We start from the raw sequence: 23,261 nt of genomic DNA, 5'->3' as shown, positions 1-23,261 counted from the left end.
GCAGTCACATGCTGTCTCTAGATACGCTAATGTCAAGTGTTGAATTCAGAGAAGCGGGGAGTGGTATTCTTTCAGCTTTACTTAGAAATTCTATTAACAAGAATCCCAGCTCAGCAGTCAGATTGGATAGGTATGAGTAAAGGATAAATTTTGTCTATGGAATGTGGGGATACTTGTGATAGATAAAATCAAATATATAAGCCAATTAATAATACATTAATAAATTCACAGTAATTTATAGTAATGTTACATACAAATCTTCACATTGTCATTAGTGTTAGTGCACAAATGATGAGGGAGATGGGGTAACTTTCTGAAGGCATTCTAAAGAATGTCCTGGTAGTTCATGTGTCATTTTAAATTGTTATAATAAATAGTGTTGGTGTCTGGTCCTGTATACCATTTTGAATCTAGGCAGAGGAAATGAAGCGCTGACTCTTTTAAAACACAGTTTTCTGTTTCTCTTCCCATTTGGATTGGGTGTGGGGAAGTGTATTTTACAGTTTTTTCACATATATTACTGGAAAAATTAGTGTCTTATGCTGTTTACTGTTAAAATGAAAAATAGGGAAATGTTATGCTGCAGAGACTTGAGTGTGCTTGATGTTGACTTGCTTGTGTTACTATTTCCTTATTGTTTGGGAGTGAGGTAAGAGGATGCTTAAAAAAGGAACAAAGCCCTCATGTTGTATTCCAGGCTGTCTTGTGATCATTCCTTCCACAGACAAAAATAAATTGCTTTGAACCTATTATTGTACTTAAGGAACTCTGGTTTTAAATCTTGCAGCATGTAAGTATATGCCAGCATAAATGCAGCTCTTCCAAGTCACATGCAGGAACTGCATTTCAGGTTATTCATTAAAATATGGGCAGAATTAATGGTATAGGTATGATGGTATAGGCAGATACCAGCATCTCTTGAGGAGAATTGCTGCGTATAAAGAATCCAGGAACACAGTGCATATGAACTATGGCTGCAAGTGGGGGGTTTGTGAAGTTTTTGCACCTTTTCCATATGTTTTCATAAGTTGTTCAGTAAATTCTGTAATAGGTACAATAAATTGTTCTTGTCACTTACAAAGTAAATTCTGTCTAGCAATTTTTAGCATATGACATCCCATTCTTTCCTTTCCTCCTGTCAGAAAGTCCATCGTTAGTATGTATTTTGGAATTTCCTGAAGTTACACGTTTTGAAGTAGTTCTGTGGCTGAGAACCTGGTTTGCTCTTTGCTGGCAAAGCTGTGTAATGCTTGTCCTTCTCCCAGTTGCAAACTCTGCCTTTCATTTTTTATTTTTAAAGTGAATATAGTAATAGTTTAAGTGTTCAAGAGATGAATGCTGCCAATTATTCCATATCATAAACTGGAAGATGTATTGAGGGAAAAGACTGGATGTTTTCGTAACTTCTTTTCTATTCTCCAGAAGTGATACGTTAATATGAAAAAAAGCTCAGTGCCGCCAGCAGTAGGTAGGGTACCTACTTTTCTGAAATACATGTGTAATTCCAACGAACATCCAGTCTCCGGCAGAGGGTTGTGCTCCACGATTTGCTTTTCTGCTTTTGGTTTCTTACCTCTGACCCTGTGGGGGTTCCTGGAGGAGAGGGGAGAGTTATATTCAAATATGTATGATATTTAAGGGTTCCACTTAAATTGATTTGCAGTAACCCAGTATAAAGTAATTGGAATTATGGAAAAAAAATATGTATAACTTGTAGACAAAGCTGTAGCTATGTTTAGGATTCATAGCAGGTTTGTTTAGGAGAAGATTTCTCTGTATTCTTCTGTTTGATAGTGAAGAAAACTTCAAAGTTAGCTTTGAAGCTTCAGTATTTTTGAGAGGAGTGACACTGGATTTGGTTTGCCACCGTTCATGAGTAGTTAAGTGGTTGTTGAAATGTATGAAAGGTATCTCTTGAGGTTCAGTGCGTGTGGCACTGTGTTAGTCTGGCAGACTACCTGAGAGCATCAGCAGTAAAGGAATAATAATTGTGGTAGTTTTTAAAGCTCTCACACAAACCAAACTGCAGTGTTTTCATAGGTACCCTAGGTACTGCTTCCTGCACCCCCCCCCCCCCCCCCCCCTTCAGACTTATGCATGAATAGCGTGCTGGAAGCGTGTCCAGGACTTTTTGTCTCAGTTGCCCAATCTGGGAGTTAGCTTGAGCTTCTCACAAAGGTGGATTTAAACCAATGCTGGGCTGGGCTGGCTGAGTTGGAAGCACGAGTGCCTCTCTGCCCTGGGTCTTGCAGTGGCAGTGTCTTTGGGTACCGCTACAGCTGGGTTTGTGCAGTGCATGGGAATGACAGCCATTAGTTGTTGTTTTTTTTCCACAAAGATTATTCTTTTCTGAATATAACTGCACAATCTCTTCAGTGAGGCAGTTTTGCTTTAGGCAGATTGAAGTCCTAAAAACTTGGGAGCTCATTGCACAAGCCCTGGAAACAGTAGCTTTCACTTTCACTGTTTCTCAGCTTCTCTCCCCCTCCACCCCCCTGGTTATTTGATATATAAAGTTGTCAAGAATCGAACTATTAGAAGTTACTATGCTGATGATCTGCTTTGTGCCATACAGTCAGATTCTACCTTTTTACCATGTGAACCCAAATAATTCAACATAATCACAGGTAAAATAGTGTTACCATCAGAAGAGCCACAGCTAAAAGGCTTTTATAGGTAGATTCTCTTCAGGGTTTTAGAAGAAAAGAAACCTGTTTGCTTTTTGTATGTTGGTTGTGTTTTGTGACAGTGACCCAGAATTTAAAATGAAAGATTTTAGTCAGACCTGTACGTGAACGCTGCAGAGTACCAGAAACTTCGTTTCGTTAGTGTTCTCGACAGAAGGAATGGATAAATACTTGTCTTCAGGCATCTAGCTTTACTTGAAATAAAGCATAATACTTGCATCTACAATAGTACTCTTGTTTTTCAGCATTTGTTTGGACATTTTGGACATAAACTAGCACTGTATTTCTCATCATGTGCTTTTTTTGTTTTACATTGTGCTGCTTTAAAAATAAATTAGGAGGAAAAAATGCAGGTTTTTGGCATCTCTGCCACTTAATTTTGCAGAATCAGTACTTCCAAAGGTGTTAATCCTTGATTTTACTGTGCAGCCAAATGTAGTCTACTTTCTAGTTTTGTGCTGACTTTGACATTGCTAGAAGTGTGACAAATATACATTTTCCAGATGTATATATAGAGGTGTTTAATTTTTGCAAGATTGTCTTAGATTAAGAAAATACTATTTGAATGTTTTTCTTTCTTTGATGTTCGGTAGTGTTTGAAATCCACAAAATAGGGAATCTCTCATACTCCTTTTTAGTAGCTTATTTTTGAAAACAACTTCTAAAACAGGGATCTCTTTGACATTATCATAAAGATGGCTGTGACTATAAGATGCAAAGTTCTGACGTGGAGTATGTTTACTGTCGGTGTAGATTTGTTAAAATTTTGATGAATTTATTCTGTATTGACAGAATTTATCCTGGGTCAGGTATCACGTGCCTGTGTCACTCTATCATGCATCGGCTGTTGTTCCGCAGTCAACAGATCATGTGCTTGGGATAATTTGACAGAAATGAGATTATGTGCTTGAATTGGGCAAAATTTTTTGCACACATGCTCATGTTTTATGTTAACGGTCATGGAACTGTAGCCTAATCCTTTTGTCCTTAATATTTTAGAACTAAAATAAAGGAATGCATAAAAACCAGTACTTTTTTGCCTGCCATGCAACACTTCATGACACTATCTGCTTTCCTACTGGAAATGTCATCTGAGACTTAAGTTGTAGGGAAGAAATACCTTTGTGTATAGTACATATAGGTAGATATGATTTTTATGTTCTAATTTGAGAAAGTACATGTATACCTCTGAAAATACCTGCCTTGGTCTCTGAATTGCTTCTTCATATACAGAGATAATTTAAGCAAAGGTAGGTTAAATACAGATGTTCTATATAATTTTCAGTTTTCTACTTTTGGTTTGGTTAAGGATATGATTAGATTCTTCACTAGAAATAGGGCTTGAGATGACCTTACAGAACTTCTTGTGAAATGTACTGTTGATACCTGTGGTAGAAACATGTGGTCCATGCATTACGTGTGAAATGCATTGTGAAACATGAAGTGATGATAAAAATCTAACTCTGAGTTATAATCAACCCTACCTGCCCTCAGGGAGTAGTAGGGGAAAAAAGTAATAAAATACTATAGTTCATATTTTAATGGCCCTGTGCACAGCATTGTCAATCTTGCTACAATTACAAAATACAGTTTAGTGTAATTTAGAAATAAGGATTTGCTGTTGGAATGGCAAAACCAGATTGTACTTCAGTTATTTTTCTGTAATTTAAAAATAAAACTCATGAGAGCATAAATATTTTCTATAATAGATTCAAGGATATCTAGCTCACATTTAGAAATAATCCCATGAAACTTGGATACTTCTGTTTCTCTAAAAGTTAAGTCCTAAGTGAAACAGAAGACAGACTAGCAGCAAATTACGTCCCTGCCTTCTGTTTAGGGGAAGAAAATGACTCGCAGAGTAAGCCATTTCAGTGACAGCTTGAAACTCTGTGTTTGTGTGTTCATCATATTTGCCTTCCAGCATAAGAAACTGGCCACCTAGGACCATCTACAGGTAAAAGTTTTTTAAATAATAGAGAAAGGTTTCAGTATAGTCTTAGAGAAAACCTTATTATCCCCCTTTTTTTAAAAATCCGGACTCTTACACTTTTCTCCATTTCTATAGTATTTAACAAATAGCTGATGATGGTATAGAGGCTTTGTTTTCCCTTCTACTCTTTACTGCTTTCGTTTGCAAGAGTTGTAGCCTGTTTCCCCTGTAGTAGTTCCCTTGTTTGTACCGCAGGTTCTTGTCAATTTTTCTCCCTAAAAATCAGCAGTTAAAATCATTACTTGATTCATGAAAGCTTATGAAATTGGGATCACTTCAGCAAAATCTTACTCAGCTTGAATATTTTTCCTAAAGCCTGTATAATTGGTGTAGAATATGAAAGAGTATATGCAAATTGACAGAAGTTTCCTAGCTTGCCTGGAGCTGGATGGTGGAAAGCTGTCTCAGTGGTAGAGCTAATGCCTGGTGGAAGGGTGTGATTGGGTCTTACTTGTTCTCACAGTCAGGTTATGAAAAAGTCAACATGAATATCTGTCCCTTTTAAAATTAAAAAATATTATTCTGGTAACTTCAGTGATTAATGTGCATAGAAACCTGAAATTCCTTGGAACTCACTAATGAAGCTAGTCTGGTTTGATCTTTGAGAGGAAGGAAATGAGAGCACATCAATGACTAATGTAAAAGATCACAGTGTGTTACTATATTGGCCTCTGTGTCAAGGCAAAGAACAGAATCCCTGCCTTGAGGAGCTCCTGGACTAAAGATGTGAATTAGGTACGGAACTGGACAGGTATTACATCAACCTAGACTTTGCATGCCTTAAAACAACTGTAGGAAGGTACAACTGTAATTTCACTTCGAGCACTCAGTTGCTCTGTCCATTCCAGGTATTTATGATGTTTGTATTAATACTAACTATGGATGCTCTTATAATTCTCCTAGTTGTATTGTGGCCTTAGAAAGTTGGGATGACATTCACAGGAGATACAGATCTTCTTGCTTGCTGGTCCCTTTGCTTTAAACAGTTTGCTCTTGAGCTGACCCTTTTATGTAAATCTTCCACAGTTAATGGCACGAAATACACCTGAAATTGCTACCATCCTGCAGATTGGAAGGCAGCAAGAACCATTAAAGAGCACCAGGTGCTCAGCCTGGGCATACTTTTTGCAGGACAAGCTTGTAGTAAGTTTGGGGTTTGAGTGATTTAGGACTCCTGCATGCATTTTTCATGCTTCTTCAGCAGAATATCTTTGTCATTGGAAATTGTGTACTTTATGCAGAATTGCATATGTGATTATGCACAACATGCTGACAGTCTTTTTGGTGCTTCCTATAGAGAGAAGAAAGCTCCACACATTTAATTGGAGGTATGTTAGACACAAAAGATGTAATTAAAAAAAGAGAGAGGGAGGTGGCCAGGAGCCCATTAAGTGTCTCCAGTTAGGTGAGGACACAAAAATTTGACTGGGTTGCTTATTCATTAAGTTCCTTAAAATGAAAGACAGTAAAAGCAGCAGATTTTTGCAAAAGATCATTGGCTTTCTCTATGGCTTTACTTCTTACATAGAAAGGAGTGTTGCAGGGAGGACTGAGGTGACAAAATAATCAAAGCAGCTGCTAATAGCATTTTAAATTTCAGACTGATTTTATTGGAAAAATATGTCTCCATAGGTTACTAATAAACAGTTGAACTGGTTGCATAAACACTTCATATTTTTTAGGTTTTGTAACATATTTCTTGCTCAAATATCTTGTGAGATTAGTAAATCTGTCCCAGGCCCTTTATGCAATTACCTGAAATGTTGAGGAAATGGGGAAAGGATAAATAGATTTGAGGAATCCAAACCAACATTGTAGTTGTCTCATTTCTTAGCAGGGGATAGGCATGCATCCTGATATTCAGAATTAAATCTTTTTCTCTGGTTGGTAACAGCTACCTTAAGGCTTCATTTATGTTGCAGCTTAGCTAGGGTTCTCCCATAGCAAAGATTTCTCTTAATATGAAATTATGAAAGCCAGAGACAGAATTAGTAAATCACAGTTAGCTGCCTTCCTAGCCTGCCAAAAGAGCATTCTTTAGTTTCAATGTTGTGTATTACATTGTGTGAAATTAATGGCGTGTGATGAGCTCTGAATTCAATGAGTGGAGAAAGTTTGTATCTGTGCTGTACTGGGTTAGTTATAAACTGTGGCTCCTGAGAAATGTTTTGAACTGTCAAATGTTTGTATTTTGTGGGTTAGATGAAGCAAAAGCAGAAAATAAGAAGCAAATTAAGAAGGAAAAAAACCCCCTTAGTATTTCATTCTCAAAACCTCTTTAGTGGTATTTGGCACTGGAAATACTTCCTAGCTGGTGGCTGAGCTTTTTTGTTGTTTTCTGTAACTGGTAAAGGAGAAAAATCATGTTGCCTTGAGTGACACAGGTGGTAAAGCAGTGAGGAGTCTGCTGACCTAAATTGTGGTCACAGATCCGCAGTGGGAATCGTATCTGTGCTGCATGCTTTGTTGCCAAGAATGGGTGTACCAAGTGAAGGGGTTTGTGTGGTTTTGTTAGTAATTTAGAAACCACAAGCAAGATTTTTATGGCTTTATAGGCAGAGCTGTTTTTGAAAGTGCTTGATGTTTTCTAAAATGTGCAAGGGCTTCTGAGCTTTGTCAGAAATGCAGTGAGACTGCTGATTGCTTTCCATGAAAGAAAAGTTCCTTAAAACTTTCTACTTTGAGGACTATATGAGCATCTTGCATTCTAAATTCAAAATTACCATGGAAAAATTATACTTGTAAAGGCCCTCAGCCTTTAAGATTCTCCCATAAAGCCAGTACCTGTGTGAACACCTGAGAATATGCTCCAGTCTGAAGACTAGGGCTTTGTTATTTTGTATTCTTGTTGTTAATTGTGAGTATCTCTATCAGCAAAAGATCAGAGAAGTAAAATGATCTTACAGATGTTAAATAATCATGAAGTAAATTGGATTGATATGATTTTTATTTTGAAAGAGGAAATGACTCCTGTTTTGTTGTGGTTTACAAATATTTAAATGCTTAAACTAATTGTCAGCTCAATTCTGAATAAGGAAGCAAAATAAAATGCATGGTGTGGTCAGAGTTTCTCATAGTACTTGCCAGGAGAATCCAAGTTTTGGAAACAGTTGGCCTGCTTTCAGATACAGATTTTAATGAGATTAAAAGAAAAAGAATGTGCAAGTTTGATTAGAAAATTTGGCCATATTCTGACAATGGGTCCTGGAAGCCAGCACAGAAAATGTGGTAGAATTGATTTGGTTTGGAACATGAAAACTAGGAAGCAGTGGGTAACTGTTGAATAATTACAGCAAAGTGTTCTAAGTTAGTATGAGAGAATCTATACTGTTTTACACAGACTGCAGGAGGTCTGAAAGCCAGTTTTAGTGGCCCAGATGTTTTCTCCTTGACTTTTAAGTTTTTCAGCTGGTTATCTGCCAGTAATAATTTAACCAAAGATTTTGTGGGTTGTACAAAGCTTTTATAGCAACCTAATTTCAAAACAGAAATTAACACAGTAGTCCTCTACTTTCCTTGTGTCAGGGCTTTTCCTATGGTTCAGATGAAGATCATTGTTAGCATATGCTTGAACAAGGTAGAGAGCGTGGTGCATTGCAGAATGTGTCAGGAGACCTGGTGCATGAGAAAAGATCCATTTACTTACAGGCATACACCTAGCAGAGGATTAAGGAATAGATTTGAAAATAAATGTGCAAATTAAGAACTGAAGTTGTTTTCAAAGTCTCTCTGAGTATACACATATACTTTGTCAGCCTCATATCAACATGTTTTATCGATAAGTAACAGAGATGGTGCAAGGAAGGCATGGTATTGTGGGCGGTGGGGGAGGTCAGCTTGTGAACACCATTTTAAATGACCCAGAGTATGAAAAGGCTTGAGAATCACTGAGTTAGCATAAAGGCGATAAAACAAGGTCTTTTGGTCCTTATAACAATGATTGAAAGGCTGTTTTCTTTCTCATTTAACATGCAGCAAGGACATATGGGAGAAGGCGAGGTAACAATATTCCTATTTAATTTTCTAATGTTGACAATGTCTCATGGGAGAAATAACATTAAGTTGTTACTAGAGGGCAAAGTCCAAAATTTAAGATTATAAAGGATCAGTTTCACATAAGTTTACATAGTCTGCATGCCATAAATAAACCTTTTAACTGAATTAGGTAGTACTCCACAGTAGAACTATTGAGGCTGAAATGATCACAATCCTTACAGTGGACATCATCTGTATGATTTGTTACACTGGAGGGCTACTCTGCTGTGTTTGTGTGTATGTTATGAATGCCAATTCTGGAGAAGTTTATTTTGGTTCTTTTGGGTGCTGATGGTTTTCTCGATGCAGCATAGACTATAGTGAGTATATGTCCTGGCCTGCTAGGTTAAAAAACCAGATCCTGCAAGCATGCATTTTGAATTATCTAACAGTAGTAATGCTGATGAACCTGAAAAGGTTGTTTAGGTATGGAGAGTTCCTCCCTTCCAACAATACCTGCAGGATTGGGGTCTTAAAGAGATGAAACAAATGGCATGTGCATCAGTTCATTAGGGGAAAACAAAATAACATTTAAGTCTATATTACAATATTTTTATCCTAGTAGGAACCAGGTTTGCCTAGCTACAGAAATAAGCCTGATTATAGTTGACTTTTATTTTAATTAAAGGTGTACAAAGATTCTAGAAATTTCAAAGAAAGAAAGATGACCAAGCCTTCCTTTTTTTTTTTATTTGTATAAACTCTGTGGACTGTGGATTTTATTGTATTTTTTTCTTTCAACTTGTTAACTTTGATTTTTGCATGGAAAATGTCTGGATATTGGAACTGGTCAAATTTTCTGTTTTCAAGATGTTTTCTTTTTTAAAATCAATTTATTTCAAAGGAGGGAAGCCAGAGCAGGATAAATTAACCTTACCAATACGTTGCTGTGGTAGATTGTAATGAATTCTGAAAAAGCAGACATTGTATATCACATCATAGGCAAAAGGAAGTATATCCTAAAAATTGTAGCAAACTTCATTTATTTGCTTACTGTCCCTATATATATTTATTTATTCCTAAAATGTTCCTTAAGTGAGTAGAAGACTATTCAGTTTGTTGTCTAGATATTGAATACCGTAACTAAAGGGTGAATTCATGGGAGAGATCAGCTTGTGTGCTCTATTTATGATATTATACAGTTGCATTTATAAATAAAAGAATTTTATTTAAAAGTAATAAATATTATTAAGGAAATCTGTGATAAGGATTATCACAGAAGAATATTGGGCTGTGAGGGGAAGCATGCTTACAACATTTTCTGTTAGAGTGAGTCCATTAACGAAACTCTGTTGTAACATCTAAGTAAACTTGCTTCTAGGAATGACACAGTATTGCCTAGTTTTCAGTCTTCATTTGCAGTAAATTACAGTGGGTCTTTCTGTTTTTATCAGGATATTTTTGTTATTTACAAGTGGGTGGTTTATGATATGTTTTGGTATCGGGTAATTTAAATGTGTGATATATTTAGCTGGTAGAATTCTTGTTTTCCCATCCGCACTATGAAATTGTATCTACTCATTGTAAGAAGCTGTTCACTGAAAAGTGATATATATGGCGTAGGTTTTAGTGATGTCTGCTATTGAGAGACTCCCAGAAAGAAATTTGGCTTATATTTTCTTCTTTTTTTTACACCTTTTTAAAAGAAATCTAATTGGAAACACACATTATTATGGAAAATAGTCAACTTGAGCATCCATTAGAAGTACTGTTTTGTTTCAAATTTTCATTAGTTGTAGTGCAGTTTTGAAGAAGGTAGCAACCTTTTCTCTGAAAGAATGCATTTGAGTTACTGAATGGTTTTGAAAACTATAAGGGTCATATGAAATTGACAATGTAACTGCTCATTAAAAGGGAAGATTGCAAACAGTTCTGCTGCTAATGCAACAACTAGTGCATTTTTTAAAATTACTTAAACGATGTGTGCTTTGTTCTGTTAGTATGGTTTTTTCCCTTCTTTTTTTTTTAACCCCCTCTTCAGGTCAGTCTTCACTGTTTCCAATGGAAGACGGGTTCTTGGATGATGGACGTGGGGATCAGACTCTTCACAGTGGTTTAGGATCACCTCACTGCTTCTCCCATCAGAATGGAGAAAGAGTGGAACGGTATTCCCGTAAAGTCTTTGTCGGCGGACTGCCACCAGATATTGATGAAGGTACACCCAGAAAATCTTACCCAGAAAAGCTCCTTCTGGCTTAATGACAAAAGTGTGGTGTGAAACCTTTTGTCTGTTAGCTAACGAATGATTGTTTTCCAAACTCTACAGAAAGGCTGTGATATGTAAATGTGTCTTTGCATATTACCACTCTCAGTCCATGGCAGATGTGAGATAATTCAAACTAGTTTAGGCTGTAGCATTGTTCTGCTGTTGAAGAACAAAATCATATGTTAACAACACATTTAACTGAATTCTACGGTATAAAAATTATAAAAAAGGCATAGTGGTGCAAAAATAAGTAAATATCACCTGTTGAAACTCATAAATACTTTGCAAGAATTTTATAGGTGCCAGAAGCCAGTAGTAGGCGAGGTACGGCTGGTAGTTTTATACAGTTTGTATAGCGTAGTAAGTCATAAGTATTTATTTGGATGATTATGTGTAATTCTCAGAGGTTGTTTCCAGCAACGATTACGTCCTGTGGTAGCTTCTAACGTGTGCGTGGTGAGGACTCAGACAGGAATGAATCTGTGCAGAGGCAGTTGCATACAGTGAGGAATGAGGAATCTGTGGTGGGTCCATCATACAGACAAAGGTGACAGAACACTGCAGTTGTTATTTTAAAAACAATAAAAATATGTATATAACATGCACAAATCTAGTGAAGCTTCATTTCACCAGAGTTCTGTATTCTGTGTGTATGAGTGTGCTGGGATAGTGGTTAAAAGAACTACAGCAACTGTAAATCTGAGAAGCTGCTTTTTCTTAATCACAGAAATCATTTTAATACCCACTTTTTATGTCAGGGAGAGTGATTGTAATGCACTGCAGTGTCTACTACTGTGACGTGACAACCTGACTTCCGTGGCAAACATAAGAGCTACTTTATTATTAAAAGGTCAAATATAACATGATGTTTACAAGTGGAAAAATGATCTTATAGTCTCTCCTTCTTTGTTGTTGTTGGGGTTTTGTTTGCTTTTTAACTTTGTCACCTTTGTGGTTTTAAAAGCAGATGATAACATGAATAGTTTTGTCTCTGTGGACCCTAGTTCCTGAAGAATAGGACCTTTTCTAAACCTGTGCTAGGAGGGTAGCTTGAATTTTTCAGTTGCTTCTTTCAGTGCTCTTTCTGTTAAATGCACAAGTGTGAATTAGAATAAGGAGTATATGATTTAAAATCTACATGAGAGCTGAATTTTTGTGGTTTTTCTGATCCTGTTTCTAGAAAGCATTTTATGTATGTGCTTTAACATTAAATTTGTGTTAAGTTGCTATTTCATGAGCTGTGTCATCAAAGAGTGTAAACAAACTGAAAAACACATAATTAGTAACACCTTTTCAGATTTTTTAACCAAATTTGAGGGTGGGGAAAATCCTCTAAATTGTGTATTAGGAACCCCCAACAGCATGCTAGTATGGAAAGCCCTGTAATACCGCAAACAGAATACAGCTGAGCATTGTGCCAATTTAGATGATGCTCCAGCAATGTGAAGTTTCTTCTTTTTGTTTCAGTTTTTTTAATGAAAAATTCTTGTCCAGAGAAACTTTCAACTAGCAGTGGTTCAGGTGTGTTTGTGGAGAAGGAAAAGGGAATAATCACTCAATTTCAAGAATAGAATTGCAACTGGAAGACTTCTGTGGGACTAGCATATGCAAATTTATACCAGTAGTTTGAGGTCAAAGGCAGAATTGAAATGGATGCGAGAATTGCTTCTTGTTACGGTAATATGTTCTTGCCATCTCTCCTATAAAATTACATAACTATGTCCTGCAAGTTTACTCTGTTAGTTTGAGGTCGAGCTCAGATAGTATTTGCACATGTGGCACTGGCGTGTGATATGAACAGGCATGGCTGGGTCTTGTGATAGTCCCTTCGTTTTTTTCCAGTCTTTCTGCAATTAGAAAGCATATTGGCAGAGTTGATTGTTTATTAGCAAATCAGCAAATTGTCTCTAAACTCTTTGTGGGAGAATAGTTGAAGCTGGGTTATGATAGTTGTATAGATGCAGTGACTCCATTTCTGCTAATTAGTGGGTTATGAGCTTTTATTGATAATCATCAGTAGAAAGAAAAGCTTGGTCTTTGACCTGTCTTGTTTTCTAATGTGTGTTCTGACTTGTCATAAAGATTCCCCATCAGCTACTAAGCATTGCTATGAGCTGCTGAAACTTGAGGGTCACAGAATATTTATTTATAGGATGAAGCTGCCTGAAATCAGTGTTCTTCAAATGTCTTCCATTCAATTTATTTTAATTTCAATTCATGCCTTTTCCTTTCTCTCTTTACAGATGAGATCACTGCTAGTTTTCGTCGCTTTGGACCTTTGATTGTAGACTGGCCACACAAGGCAGAAAGCAAATCTTATTTTCCTCCTAAAGGTAAATACCTGATAATCAATAACATATGGGCATTTTAGAATCATTTTTCTTGATGAGACTCCATTTTAGAGAATATTTTTGAGACAATGACCCTATGTTTAGGGGAAAAAAAGTTGAATCCCTGGGATTGTTATAAACTGGTGGAATTTAGAATGTGGCTTTGCAATTATTCTGCACTAAAAGAATTCTTCCTTAACTTCCTGTTTTTACTTTATTCCATTTTCCTTTTCTACCCCTCTTGTTCTTCATTTTTGTAATACTAGTTGAGACTAGTCCTTTTTAAAGGGGCTCAATGCTCTCCACAGAAGCTGGGAAGGATTTGTACCTTATATACCTTATATTAACAACCATCCTGGCAGGTTTGCCTCTACAGCTGTGGCTTTTGTCCAGTTCATACTGCTGGCTTATCCTTTTCAAAGGAAATGGGGAGAGAGTGTGCTGATCAGCAAGGTCCCTGCTTTCCTTCGTGTCTCTGCAGAGGACTTGCAGGAGACTGGGTTGGAAATGTGTGAGAGCATCTTAAAAGTTTATCCCTTACTGTATAGTAGCATGATGACATGGTGCCAAGGATAATTCTGGATTAAGTTATTATCCTATAGGCAGACAGACAAAAGTAGTTATGTGTTTGTTTTCCCTTTTGTAGGATATGCATTTTTGCTATTCCAAGATGAAAGCTCTGTACAGGCACTGATTGATGCATGTATTGAAGAAGATGGAAAGCTCTATCTTTGTGTTTCCAGCCCCACTATCAAAGACAAACCGGTAGGTAGAATTGTCAGGGCCTGCACAATTCCTGTATGATAACCAGAAATTGTTCTCTTCAGATGCCTTTTTTTCCTTATTTCTGTCTCCAGAGTGCTAATTTTAAAATTTCTTTAAGGTGTCAAATTAAGTTCTCAAAGAGAAGACCAACTTATTTTTAAACTAGACATTATGAAGTTTTTTAGTCTAATTACAATTCATATTTTGGTTAGAAAAAGGTTTGCTAAATTTCACCATTGCTGATGTAATAAATGTCTTTCCAGACAGGTATTTTATGCTTGTTATTGATTAAAATATAGAGTTCATATTGTCTTGAGTGTTGCATGTAACATGTTCTGACAGAGACAAATTAAATAAAAAAAAAATTTAATGTGGCATTGAACTGTAAGTTACGAGTACAAATGGTTTTGGGGCCGATGCGAGTCTGTTAATAGTTTAAGAGACTTCTGCTATATTCCTGTACTTCAAATTTGGCCAGCTGTAGGCAAATACAAAGCAGCTAGTTTTGTATAGTAAATAAACACGCAAGTTTGCGCACTGGAGCCTGTTGCATTGAGATAACGCTAGTCTAGTGCTTACACTTGGCTAGAACAACACGAATAGTGTAGATACATAGGCACCAATGTGGTTCATACAGCACAGTTCAGTCATGATTAAGTAAATGTGTAAGTAGAGGGTGAGTTTTTTCCCAGAAATTTGGGTAACACGGAAGTGGTGAAATTTAGCATGATCAAGTGGTCTGTCTTAACAGAGCTTATTACCATTTCATTTTGAGAAATGATTGCTGAACGTGTAGCAAACAAGTTTAGAAAGTACAGCCATTTAAGAGGTTTTCTTCTTTGTAGGATACTGTTTTAATTTATATTACTGAGATACTTTGAATTGTGAATGGATAAAAAAAAAAGGCTTTTTGTCCATAGGTTCAGATCCGGCCTTGGAACCTTAGTGATAGTGATTTTGTTATGGATGGTTCACAGCCTCTTGACCCACGAAAAACCATTTTTGTTGGTGGTGTTCCTCGGCCTTTACGAGCAGGTACACTGCGTGTTCCGCAGCACTGGGCATGTTGAATATGCAGCCTGATTTGGGGAGCAGTGGGGGAAACAAGTTATTTCAGCAAGGGAAGTATTAAGCGTTCTTGACACTTGTAGTGGGGGACATGAATACAAATGGACTTTTTCATTTGATCCTTTTAGAAAAAATTACCAAGTCTACACCATTGTTTCATTTTCCTTTCTGGTTTAGTGGAACTTGCAATGATAATGGATCGGCTGTATGGAGGGGTGTGCTATGCTGGAATTGACACAGACCCTGAGCTGAAGTACCCAAAAGGAGCTGGGCGGGTTGCATTTTCTAATCAACAGAGTTACATAGCTGCTATCAGTGCTCGCTTTGTTCAGCTGCAGCATGGAGAGATAGATAAACGGGTAAGGTCTTCAAGCATATTCTATTTTTGTTCAGTGCTTTCTCTAGAAACGCTTTTCCATGTAAATGTGTGTCATTGTGAAGACTGTAAATGTTATATCAGATTAATTGCATATTCAGGGCTAGATTGTGCCACTTAGATACAACACAGAATAAAAATGAAGGAGTGGTACAGAGCTGTTGCTTCTGGAACGTGGGAGGCAACTGTGAAGCAGACTTTCTCAAATTGCTTAGCATAATGGGAAGCATGTCAGCTGCCTTGCCCTTTTATAAGAATATTGCACTCATCGTATACTCCCACTGCAAGTATTTGCACTTCTAGTGTTTGTATAATGTCAGGGAGTAAGGTATCTGCCAAGGATGGAGCCGTTCTTGCTCCTGTTCCGCATCTTTTGAGAGAGTGGGCAGAATCTGGGCCTAGTGTTACACATTGTGTGCTGGGTGTTCCTAAAGAGCATCATAGTAATGCATTGTAAATTCGTTAGTGTGCATTGTAGCCTCATAGTCATCCTCCACAGCTTACGTAAAGGCTGTGTCTGGTTATTTTATTCCTTTGTTGTTATAAATTAAAGGAATATGCCAAATGTATCTGCAGTTTGCTTGCTTCTGCCCTCTTCATCTATATAAAATGTGTCTTTGCCAATTACAGTGATCTTCGGGCCAGTTTTGAGAAACTCAGATCCTTACATCTACCATTACGTCTAATTCATGCTTTGTCTCTGGATTTTTCTTACATGACTGTCATTATTGATCTTAATTTTATAATTACTACAGAGGAAAAACCCCAAACTTGGCTGTTTAGCTGATGATTTCACTTCTGCTTTAGCTATAAAGCTTGGGTAGAAGAATTGTAACAACAATTTGACTGTGGGCCTGCGAATTGGAATGTCTTTGTTCTAATCTTGGCTCTGAAATAAGTTCTGTACGGCTTTGAACAAATAATTTGGGCCGCCCTTGTGCAACTTCTGCTTGCATAAGCAGACACTTGGGTGAATAGGTCCATTGAAGCTGGCAGGACTACAAATTTAAGTAAGTACTTGTGAACTCTAGCAAAGATTTTGCAATCTATTTCCCCTTCCTTCTTTCCTCCCACTCCTCCTTATTTCCCCATTTTGTGTGCAGTTCAGAAGAAATGTGGGGAGATAAGGGCTCAGAGAATTCATTATAGGAGGGATTGGGTTCATGAGAGATACAAAAGTACAACAGTGGCAATACTACTTTTTATTAATAAGGTACTACTTATTAATAGTTTTTCTAATAAAAGTTTTTCTGTAAAAATAAAATTAGTAACAAGAAGGGATTTCCTGTAAAATTAGGCAAGGAGGTTCTACTAAAGGGTGTGTCCTTCAAAGAGATAATGCGAATTAAACGCTCAGTGGCCTGCAGCACCCACCACTGCAGAGCTTCTGAGTGCTGCCACCCTAAGTGTGCCTGATGAAGTTGCTGTAATTTATACTTTTTCTCTGTAGCTGGGAAATCTCGCTATACCTAGCCCAAGTAACAGTTGCAGGCCATATTTGGCACACGCACTTCAGCACACAACGAATAAATGTGCCGAGGACTCTGACTAATATATATGGGTTGCAAATTTGCACAAAAACCAGTGCTGCAGTAACAGGCTAAAGCAAGCAGAGGTATAATTACCTGTGCTGTAGCTTGGCCTCTGAATATGTCTGAGTAGACATAATAGAGCAGCAGAATTGCCACGTTAAGGCCTGCATAGTATATTTGTAGGCTCTCCTCTTAGCACTTGTAGAAGACAACACTCATCAATGAATACCCAACCTCAAAATACATAGCAAACTAGGTGATGAAGGGAGAATGTGGTGTTAGGAATGTTTGTCTGCCTCTGGTCTTTTACAAATTCATTCTTCTGAGTTGGCATGGAGGGGTGTTTGAGAAACGCAACTCTAGCGGTGGAAGAGGAGAAAAACTGAGGTCAAAAAAAAAAAAGGCTGCTGTACTGTCTCCAAGTAGTTTATATGTACTGTAAGCACAGATGACATCAAACTACTGCAGTGCTCTGTCTGGACAGTGATAAAATTGGGTAAGTTTAAAAACACAGGAACTTCTGAATGTCCTTATTTGAATGAGCTGGTATACCTCTGAGGCTTGTGAGATGCAGAAAGGAGCATCCCTAAGCCAGATGCAGAGATAACAGGTCAACAGTAGAGACACCAGTCGCAGTCTGGAAATGTTTGTGAAAACATTAATTACATGAGCTTCAGAGAAGGCTCACAAACACTTCTAGAACAGGAACTTGTACTTACACTTTTTTAAGTGAAGTTCTGTGTTGCGCTCCTGGTATGTCACATGGAGCTTTCACAGTTCTGTGGAGCTAAGGAATGGAGGTGATTACTGGTTTTGAGGTGAATCTGAGCCTTTAGGGGATAGCAGTGCTGCAGTTGTGATTTAAACACATAGGCATGTCTAAACGAGCTGTGCTGTAGCCAGCTTGGATACTGCGAGCAGCAAGCTTTGCCTTGCTGTCACAGAGAAAGCACTCAAGTGTTGTGAGCAGGGTTTTGTAGCCCACAGTACAGCAGGCTTGGTTTTGGTATGCAAATGCCTAGATTAAAAGCTAGTAGCCTGCAGATGTTGCAGTGTAGATGTATCCTTGGAGCACCAGCTGGTAAGTTCCTGTGAGTCATTATCAGTTAAGAACTTGAAGAAATTTTTCTTCTCCTTTCTTGTCTGCTGTACTGAATTACTGCTCATCATCTGGCCCTTAATGCCAACAGCGTAGGTGGCTATCAGTCCCATTTTAAGCTTCTCATTTGATCTCAACAAGAGTAGGTGGGTTTCCTTTTGCTGAGAGGACTAAGCCACAGAGAAAGAAAACAGAAATATGCTGTTTATTGAAGATAATAAATGAAATTTTTTAAAGCTGGAAATTCAGACATTGAAATTTGTAGACCATGTGCATATTTAATCTGCAGTTACAATGTTGTGTAAACAGTTTACATTCCTACCTGAAAGGGTAGGAGCTTAATTGTGCATCACCTTACTTAAAAATAAACACCCAGAGTTCTCCATGGTTTCGATGTGAAGCTGCGTATCAGTTCTGCAGCGATGGGTCGATTGGTCCTTTCTGTAAATCAGTGACAGCATGTGTGATACTGATGGTCAGCATTGGTTTCTGGGTATTTTTTTAAGGATCAAGGAGGACAGTGGGAGCAGGATTGTTCTCAAGTGCCCATAGTTTCGGGTGTTTAATGTCTATGAGGTAATGAGAGGGAAAATCCTTGAGTGTAGTGTTCCCTACTACAGAACTGTGATCACATTCCTGCTAGAATACAGACAGTAAATAGTGTGGAATTGTCATTATCTATATTGTTATTAAGAATTGTAAACTTTCTTCTCATTTTCTGAATACAGGTGGAAGTTAAGCCATATGTCTTGGATGATCAGCTTTGTGATGAATGTCAGGGGGCCCGTTGCGGTGGAAAATTTGCTCCATTTTTCTGTGCTAATGTTACCTGTCTGCAGTATTACTGTGAATATTGCTGGGCTGCTATCCATTCACGCGCTGGCAGGGAATTCCACAAGCCCCTGGTGAAGGAGGGAGGAGATCGCCCAAGACATATTTCATTCCGCTGGAACTAAATGCTCACTGCAGTGCTCATATGCAGGCCTCAAATTAAGTGCACTCTTCTGTTATCCTGATTGTCCCTACCCCACCCTACCCTTTCTCTTATTCAAGATAGCATGTCCTTTTGTAGTAGTCTGTAATTTAACAATAGTATAATGAAAGAATGACCTATAATATGGGTATTTTGTAGAATCTTGTCATTGAAAACTGTATTGGGAACTCCTTTTCGTATTGATAACGTTGCAAGTGAGTTGCATTCTCTTGTCTTTACTACCGAGAGAACACTTAATTTCATGCAACATTTTCTTAGAGGAGAGAAAAATATTAAGAAAAGAGAATTGAAACAATAGAGTATTTTGGTTTTTTAATTAAATTATTGTTAATAAAGAACATAAGAATACTTTTATTAAAATAACCGTGTAACAATAACACTATCAGTCTGTTCTGACACTTTTCCCCCAGGGAAGCCTGTTTTTGCCTCTCTTTTTGTTTCGACTTCGGATTTTTCCAGCAACAGATGAAGTTAGCATTTACCTACCAACAGGAAAGAGCATGTTTAAAGCAACAAAAATGCATGAGCAAAGTTGAAGCAGCATTATAATAATGATCTTTTTTAAAAATCTGTTAAGGGTTTTGAGGCTGAATTTTAGCTCGGTATGTATCTGACCGTGCCTCTGACTACCACCCACATCCAAATTACTAATGAGATAGGCAGAGCTTACTATATTTTCATCAAAATGATTACATTTTAAGAATTCCTGAATGTAAAAATTGAGTAAAGTTACTACTGAGGGGGGAGTGCACCTTTTTTTTTTTTTTCTTTAAGAGAACTCAATTGTCTGGTTACAGCCCTAGAAATCCTACCAAAGCTAGAGTAATGACAACTAGTTAACTGGCATTTCCTCTCCTGAAGGATAAATATATAGATTTTATTTTTGATGGCTATATATAACTCTATATCCTAATATACTAACATTCATCAGGGGCCAGCCTTTGCTCTCCATTTTGACGTGAAAAAGTAGAAAACCTAAAGATACCTCAAGGATATCACTGATTTTTACTGAAGTTTTGATATTCCATTGTGTCACACAAACTAAAATTGACTGCTTATTCGTTTCCCATCTTGGATGTAAAGTTAGTTTTAAATACACTCTAACTTAGTTGTAACAGAAGGCATGAACCTAAGTAGTTTCCAAGTCTTGTTTTGCACTATTTTCTGAATTTGTGCATGAAATGGTGCAAGTGTGCATATGCCTTTCTTACTCTTCCTGTAGAAAGAATCCCAACTAAGATTCCACCTCTTCAGAACTTAATATGGGGAAATAAAGAAACACAGGTATTTGAAGTGCCAACATTGCTAAGTTAATGCCTGCTTTATTATAAATAAGTTCTACCTTGAGAAGCATTAACACAGTACATGTTAATTGAATGATAAGAGTGGGTGCAGGGGTTTAGTTTGAAATAGTTGAATGAAGGAGTAGTTCTGAAAATTATTTTTATTACTATTGAACTAATGCCCTGGCCAACTTCTCAAATTGTATTTAGCAGTGTGCAAACAAACAAATGTAGTGGCAATCTTCTGAACTGCCTGAGTGGCGTGGTACCATCTTAGATTCTCTCAAACCAAAGACTTGCCTCAGCACTGCTTGGAAAACATCTGCTCCATTAAAAGCCTTTGTCGGCCCCCCTCATCCCGTTCCCCTAGCCCAGATTATCTTTATGAGAAGCAGTTTTTATTTTCAATACAGGCTTTAATGAACTATACCTTACCAAGTTCCAAAGGTCAAAATGGAGACATTTGCTGTCTACTAGTCAAGTATAGAAAGGGAGCTGCTTTTAATGAAATCCCTGAAAATATTGACAACAGTAATGCAAATGCAGAGTGCTCTTGTGTAGATTGTCAGGGACTTTTTTTTCTCTGAAGTACATAATTATAGTTGGAATGTTCCTTTAATTTTTTTAATGCTTGTAGGTGGCTTGGGGTGTGCTATTGTGCCGATCCTACCCAGTAAACAGGTGAGATGGGTTACCATTACAAGAAATAACACTGTTTGAGAACTAGCTTTGAATAATAATTTTCCCTTTGTACATGACCTGCTGAATTTCGGTACAGTGTTTTTGTAGCTAACTTATTTTGTCATGCACATAATGTATATTTGTTATGCACTACTTTTGTATATCTTGTTTTTCCAACAGTGAGCATTTTTAGGCACACTTTTCACTGACGGGATATCTCTTTATGCAATACCTCAATTTTTCATATTGCAAAGAGTAGCTTTTTGTACTTTTATTACTGAGAGATCTTCATATACTTCATTTTTTAATATAAATAATTTTAATAAATTTTATTTTCTTATATTCTGCTTTTTATACATTTCAGTGCTCTGCATACATTTTGAATTATGGATGTTGTGCACTGGCAATGCTATTTTAGAATCTGCAGAGAAAAGAAAGCATGTTGCTTAAACATCTTAGCCCAGCACCAGGTATTTGGTGTACATATAATTTAAGAAATAGTATATGTAAAGTTGAGAATTAAAGAAGAAAAGCATGAAAGTGACAAATGACACAGTCTTTAGACCCATGAAATTTAAATGCATAAATATAGTGTAGAAATTTAAAAGTAAAGAAACATCAAAATTGTCTACCGCTTCTTACTAAGTTTTTAAAAAATTATACACAAATGCAGACGTTTTTGGTGAATGTTTAGCCATTTTTAATATTAATAAAAAATTGATGTTAGGTGTTTGATGCAGAAATGTGTCTGCTCTTTTAAATTATATTTAAAGAATAAAAGAGAGCCTGCTAGGTGGCAGGCATGTAATGTTAGTATGCATGACTAATGTAAGAAATTGTTATTCTACTAATATTCACTTGTGATTGTGTGACAAGCGTGTTTACAGATTATTTGGTTACACTTCGATTTACAGGGCATAAACAATTATATACATTACTCTGTACTTAAATAGTGATTACATGTCCTTCTGATTACATGGGATTTGTAGTTGGGGTTACCATGTAGCTCCAAACATAATTAACATGTAATTGGGTTACCAGTCTTAGGGTATCACTTCAATTTGCAAAGGGGTTAATAAGCATGTAGTTTTATCACACTAGCATGGCACTGGCCATGTATTTACAATGTAGTTACAGAGTAATTACATGGTTATTTTTGCAATGTAAAATAAAGTGTTTCTGATTATTTTATATGTAAAGGAACCCCACTGCCCCGTGCTTTTTGGTATAGTATATACTTCTCCATACACAGACCTCTGCAGAATGCAAATTTAAAACTTGCAGTGAATCAATTTAGCGTTTTATAAGGATGCTGTTGGAAAGACTTGATAATTCACCCCTTTTCTTTTTGAAGAGTTAAAACCTTCTGTTAAAAGGTGATTTAAAACTTGAATGTGATGAATTGTGGCAAGTTAACTTCAAGTTATGTGCAATACCTATTTCAGACTTCTGGAAGATCTTTGCAGTGTAATTCTTTGTTTTTAATTGCAGACATTTAAAAATGTCATTTTCTACTGTTCTAGTAAATCCTCTTTCTTGCTGGTGTTTCTAAAGAAAAGAATCAGAAATCAATCTTTCTACTAATGTAAATTTGAGATTATTTTTAAAAAAATGGAATAAAAGGTTTTGGTCATTTGCTTTATTTTATTATCTTATTTTAAAGCTACTGTGATAGCATTGTAAGAATTGGGACAATATTGTATTCAACTGTTTTATTTTTTATATTTTTAAATTTTAAAGTATAATTAGTTTTTATAATTTTCATCAGATTTTTTTGTTATATTTTTTGGAAGTGAAACTTTTAGCAAGTGGGTGTCTAGTTTTTACTAATCCCTAATATGTTTTTCCCCCAATGTATTGCTCATATTATCAGAAGGAAAAGTTATTTAAGTATGTCAGTTAATTGTACTACTTGGCTGAATTTCCATATAGTTTTTACTGTGTATGGGGAGGTTGTAGTATTTATTATAGCATTTTAAATAAGGGTAATTCATTTTTTATTAAAGTCATTTTCACGTTTAAGTTCATATTTTTGTATGTTCTACTCTAAGTTATATAACACAAGTTACTTTTTTTAAAGAGTTCATTTGTTGAAGTGCTAGTGAAAATTAATGTTATTAAATAGTTTGCAAATGACTATTTATACCAGTATGCATATAATTTTTAAATATTTGTAATGTGAGATGTTGAATGAATAAAACTTTTAACTCAA

General features: G+C 36.6%; 1 protein-coding gene across 1 annotated transcript in view; it reads left to right on the top strand.

Moving 5' to 3' along the window:
- Positions 1–23,261, top strand: part of CPEB4 (cytoplasmic polyadenylation element binding protein 4) — a 44,501-nt gene extending 21,240 nt beyond the window's left edge. The window contains exons 3-8 of the mRNA XM_075056710.1: positions 10,697–10,870; positions 13,165–13,254; positions 13,898–14,016; positions 14,937–15,051; positions 15,262–15,443; positions 18,820–23,261. Coding sequence (XP_074912811.1) covers positions 10,697–10,870; positions 13,165–13,254; positions 13,898–14,016; positions 14,937–15,051; positions 15,262–15,443; positions 18,820–19,047 — 908 coding nt within the window. The 3' untranslated portion in view covers positions 19,048–23,261. The remainder of the gene's footprint in view (positions 1–10,696; positions 10,871–13,164; positions 13,255–13,897; positions 14,017–14,936; positions 15,052–15,261; positions 15,444–18,819) is intronic.

Source organism: Buteo buteo, chromosome 24, assembly GCF_964188355.1.
Source record: "Buteo buteo chromosome 24, bButBut1.hap1.1, whole genome shotgun sequence".
Taxonomy (NCBI): Eukaryota; Metazoa; Chordata; class Aves; order Accipitriformes; family Accipitridae; genus Buteo; species Buteo buteo.
The sequence above is the reverse complement of the archived record's forward strand: the minus strand, read 5'-3'. Positions and strand labels throughout refer to the sequence as shown.